At 39.5% G+C, this 4,979-nt stretch overlaps 1 protein-coding gene across 1 annotated transcript; it reads right to left on the bottom strand.

Annotated features, from left to right (window-relative positions):
• Positions 1-278: 278 nt before the first annotated feature.
• Positions 279-4,216, bottom strand: LOC117847892 (uncharacterized). Its single transcript, XM_034729194.2, has 4 exons — positions 3,808-4,216; positions 1,454-1,550; positions 1,272-1,331; positions 279-689 (listed from the first exon to the last, which is right to left on the bottom strand). Exons 1-4 carry the CDS (start codon positions 4,128-4,130, stop codon positions 609-611), a joined length of 561 nt encoding a protein of 186 aa, XP_034585085.1. The 5' UTR covers positions 4,131-4,216; the 3' UTR covers positions 279-608.
• Positions 4,217-4,979: the final 763 nt, after the last annotated feature.

Genomic DNA, 4,979 nt, shown 5'->3' with positions numbered 1-4,979 from the left:
ATGTTTCATAAATTCCAAAATTCAGTTCAATTCATCCTAGAGCTAAATAGTATGAAAAAACCATTATTAGTTTCACACAAATGCATGTTTACAAACAAGACATCAATAACGCAACTGCTTTACTTCGGTAGCATGTTTGTCGGTACATCTACATCAACAAAGGCTCCAGGCCTTCAGCAATTCCTTTTTCCACCTTCTGTCAGTCTCAACGTTGATTTCACCCATCCCATCTGAACAGTTCGAACTCTAGCATTTCGAACAAAGTAGGAAACCATAGAGAAGTGAAGATCAGAAGCCAACTAATCTTCAGGACATACAGCATATTCCAGATAACATTATAACATCAGCAGGGAAGACAAGCACAGATATATAGGCCATCCATAGCACAGAAGCACAAGCAATTGCCACATCTACTAATTCAACATGTCTTAGCTGAATTAGACACAGGATGGACCACTGGTTCCCAAATTCTGTGGAGACATGGACGATGCAATACTAAGCACGATTAATGGTGACCGTACACAAAAGTACACTTGGAAGAATACTGCCTTAGCTTGAAGCACAGGAGCACAAAATGGTGCGATGAAGCCATGGCCAACAGACTTGATTTAGGAGATTTTCTTGGCGATGTCCTTGATAACCTCATCCATATCGAGCTTCTTCATTGGTGTGAAGGGGCGTGGCATGTTCTGCACATCGATTGGAGTGTTAGTTAAACCAAATCAATTCATCATATGTACCAACTGTAACAAATGCAATCAAAATTGATTCAGTGGATAAGGTATCACCATTTGTGGTGCAACATGCAAATATGGACTATCCCTAGTGTTTTCAGAACCTCATGACATCTTAGATGGTGCAAACTGCAATTTATGCATCTTAACCTTTCTAACATTTTTCTAAGAAATCATGTAAGAGAATGTAGTGGAACAAAATACCTGGCACACCAAATTGATAAGCTGGTACTAAATGACTCAAATATATGCAGTCTTGTTTTGAAGGTCTCATGATAAGTTACATGCGACCAAATCGTTAGAAGAAAATGGCACATGTTGGAATTTTGTATTTTAAAATCACATTTCATGAGTTGCTAACATCATCTGTGGCTGGCTAATTGCCATGCACAAGATGCGTACCAAGTGTTAGTTGAGATCATTAGAAAGAAGTGAGGCATATGCCTCGGATGATAGATACCTCTAAACAAAATAAAGACGTATAGCTTACTGAGCTCCTATATTATTTAGGAACATGGTAGTAGTGAAGAACATTACCAGCAGTGATAAGAACACTTCACCACCTTCTTCACGTATCTCGAGGCAACCACGACGTGGCTGGGAATTGAAAAACAGCATAATAACCATCAAGAAAATAGGATATACAACTAAGACATTTTGGTATACCAAAAAAAACGCAGTCTGGCAAAGATCATGATGATTAACACATTAGTAAATACCTTCTGAGGATTGATAGTGACCGAAACCCCAGGAACAGAACTTTCCAAGTCCTCCTTCACCTTCTGAGCTCGGATCTTAAAGTGTCTGCACTGAGTGCTATAGAATAACAGAATGAAGAACTATAATCAGAATTGAAGCCAGAGTAAATGGACAAGAATAATACATTAAGAACAATAAACATTGGGGGAAAAATGGAAGCCTTTTCATCAAAAAAATGAAGGCCTTCAATTAACCAACACAACTATTCTTCCCAATGTGTGTCAAAAGACTGGAGTGATGTTAATTAGCTATTGCTATTTCCATGTCTTGGACTAATAAAGGCATTCCATCACACAATATCGAAAATGATTAGACTGTTACTAACTGATTTACTAAGGATATAATCGAGACCTATACTTCTCTGTTTAACGAGAGCCGCTGGAAACTTGGATAATATAACTGTTATCTCAAAAAAAAAATCACTGACAACTGGGCTAAAAAAACAATGTTTCAGATGGTGCTAGGCGCAAGACAGAGGGTATGGCTCTTCCTAGCAACAAGGCAAGCATCTTTATCCATTTGAAAAAGGCTTGTGCTTTGCCAATTACCAGAAAAAAACTGTGCCAACTGACAGAAGACAAAAACAAGAAGCTTGATAACTTGTGCACCCTTTTCCATTTGAAACAAGCTTATGTTTTGCCAATTTCACTCACCTAACAAAAAAAAAACCTAAAAGAGCAACCTACATCAAATCTACTACAGTTCACCAGCAGTAGATTGATCCCACAAATGTTTCTAGGGACTTTTCATCCATACCACCACATAAACTACAATATCCTCCAATCTCAGTTCTAAAGAAATAGAAATGGAACCCTGTTTCCTTTGTTCCAAATAAAAATTATCTACTGAAATTGCTGAACTGAACACATCATAGGAGAACAGTGTAATAAGGTTGAGATAAGAAAATGGAAATGTTATGACTTGATCAAATCTTACAATCTAAAAGCGGACCTAATTGAATCAAAGATAAATTATATTAATTTCACCATATATTTCAGCAATTATGGTGTTTTTTTCAATTGTTTTTTAAGACTTTAATAACAAACTAAAGTAAACTTTAGAAACGTATCCAATTAATGGAAAAACTATTGAAAAAATCTGCTTTCAAATATCACAAAACTGCACATTTAAGAACCAATATCACAAAACTAAACTTGTATTTGTTATACCATATTACGAATTATTCATGGGGCTTGGATGCTTTACAAAGATCGAAATGATTCTGTTTTTAACAGTGCTTCGCCTGGTATACAATGAGTGTTGCAAGTAGCCAGAGAGGAAGCAAATCTCTGCGGTCTGCCTGGCACCAGAGGTTTAGCACAACTAGACATAGGTTTGTGCAGCTCAACTGGTCATTTCATTCATATTTTCAGTGGTGTGCACGCATCTTAGTGTTGTATTTCTAAAACTACCTTCCCCTTGATGGAACAATGCGCAGCTCTCCTGTGTATTCAGAAAAAAAAAGTACTATGCAACAAAATTACACAATTTTATCATTTCATATCCCAAAACTACATATTTAAGCTGTTGAATGACAATAAATAGTAGTTCAATAAATCCAACGATTGCAAAATTTAAGACATGGAGGCTTGATTCTAGACAACTACCATAACTAGTACTTCCAATAGAGCAATATTCAGAACCAGACAAAGATAAGCCCATATATCTCCAGGAACCAGCTATTGCTAACTTTTCTCGAAAATACAGGTGACTTTAATAGCGTACTATACATTAGGAATCTAATAATGTGTTTGGATAAGATAGATTGCATAACATGCAGTTGTGTAGAGTTTACACTCTTCTTCATTACATTTTTTTTTCAAAATAATGACTTTTTGCGAACATTTTAAAATAATAACTTCATTAGTTCTTCCTCTGAAAAACAATAAAAAGTATATCCCAACATGCGACACCTCCTTAGACTTCCTTACTGGTAGCGGATAGTTGCATCCAACATTGATGACTAATCAATCATTACAAAAGCAAAGAAAAACAATTCCACACATTTATCCATTACTTCTTGTTTGGATAGAAAGGGATTGGAGCGGATTGAAGGGGATTGAGTCCAAAATGAACATTCCACTTCAATCCAAACAGACGTTTGTGTTTTCTCACTGTATTTTCCCGTACCTCACACATATCCCTAAAGATCGAATATTTGTTCCTCTCGCACTAGCCAATCAATAAGCGCAATCAAACGAGAATAAAATCACCCAAAAGTAAAACTATTCCCCCAAAATCATCCGTTACTTCTCTCACCAGCCAAATCCGCGCATACCCTGAAGCAACCTCCCCCGCACACGCACGCACTCACCAGGCCTCGACAACTATGCGCTTCCCTTCCGCCGCCGCATCGCCTCCATTCTCCTCCGCCGCCGGCGCCGCCTCCTCTGCCTCCTTCTTGCCCCTCTTCCTCCCCTTCGGCTCGGCGACCGCCGTCACCGCCTCGTCCTTCTTGGCCCTCTTCCTCCCCTTCGGCTCGGCCACCCCCGCCTCCTCCTCCTTCTTCTTGGCCGTCACCGCCTTCGCCGGATAAGCCGCCGCACCCCGCTTCCCGGCGGCGGCCATGCTCCGCGTCTTCCGCGGGGACCCCGCCGCTGGGGCAGCCGCCGCCGGGGACTTGCGCTTGGGAGGCATCGCTTGGTGGGAGGGCTCTGGCTCTGGCTCGCGTCTCCGTGGACTCGCTGGGATTCGCGTTGCGGGAGTGGGAGCGGCGAGAGGAACAAGAAAGATATTATAGCAGGGGAATGGGAAAAGGTGCGAGAGCAGGGCAGTTTCCCGCCAATCGGATGCAGAATCGGCTCATGGGCCTGCAACTGCCGACGAGAAGGGACGTTGCTCATCCAGCCCACTAGATGGGTGGTTTGATTGTTTTCCATTTTTTTTCTTTTCCTTTTGTTTCCACATCTTTAATCGGGGTGCATTTTTAATGTTTTATTTATTTCTTGTTTATTAGTACACATTTAAATATTCTAAAATTATTTTACCCAGCTTTTTTCATAGCATAATTAAGCATTTTTAAAATACAAACTTAAATTTTTACTTGAAAAATATTGAAATAGTACATTATGAATGTTGATTTTTTTTAGATAATAAAAGTATGCTCATATTGTATCTCAATTCATTATATTTATTTTGAGCAATATGACAGCGTCAACTGAATAAAAAACAAACTCGTGGTTTGAGAGAAAATGTACATCACTTTTAAAATTGAAACTAATTGATCATTCACATATGCCCTACAATCAAAATGTGCGACATCGCCAACATGTCATATGGCTGGTTTGTTTACTTCCCACCCTATATCAGACATTTGTTTCTTGTATGACTAATCCCAACCACTAAAAACTGTCACACAAACATTGTTAGGTAACATTGTTGTTATTCATGCCCTGCTTGGTTGCTGGCCACAACCTGCCAAGCCACGGTGTGGCGCCACCGAAACGTGCAATTCTCTCGCTGGAAATGGTAGAAAATGTACATCAC

The sequence above is a fragment of the Setaria viridis genome, chromosome 3 (genome assembly GCF_005286985.2).
Source record: "Setaria viridis chromosome 3, Setaria_viridis_v4.0, whole genome shotgun sequence".
Classification (NCBI taxonomy): Eukaryota; Viridiplantae; Streptophyta; class Magnoliopsida; order Poales; family Poaceae; genus Setaria; species Setaria viridis.
This window is presented reverse-complemented; position numbering and strand designations above follow the sequence as displayed.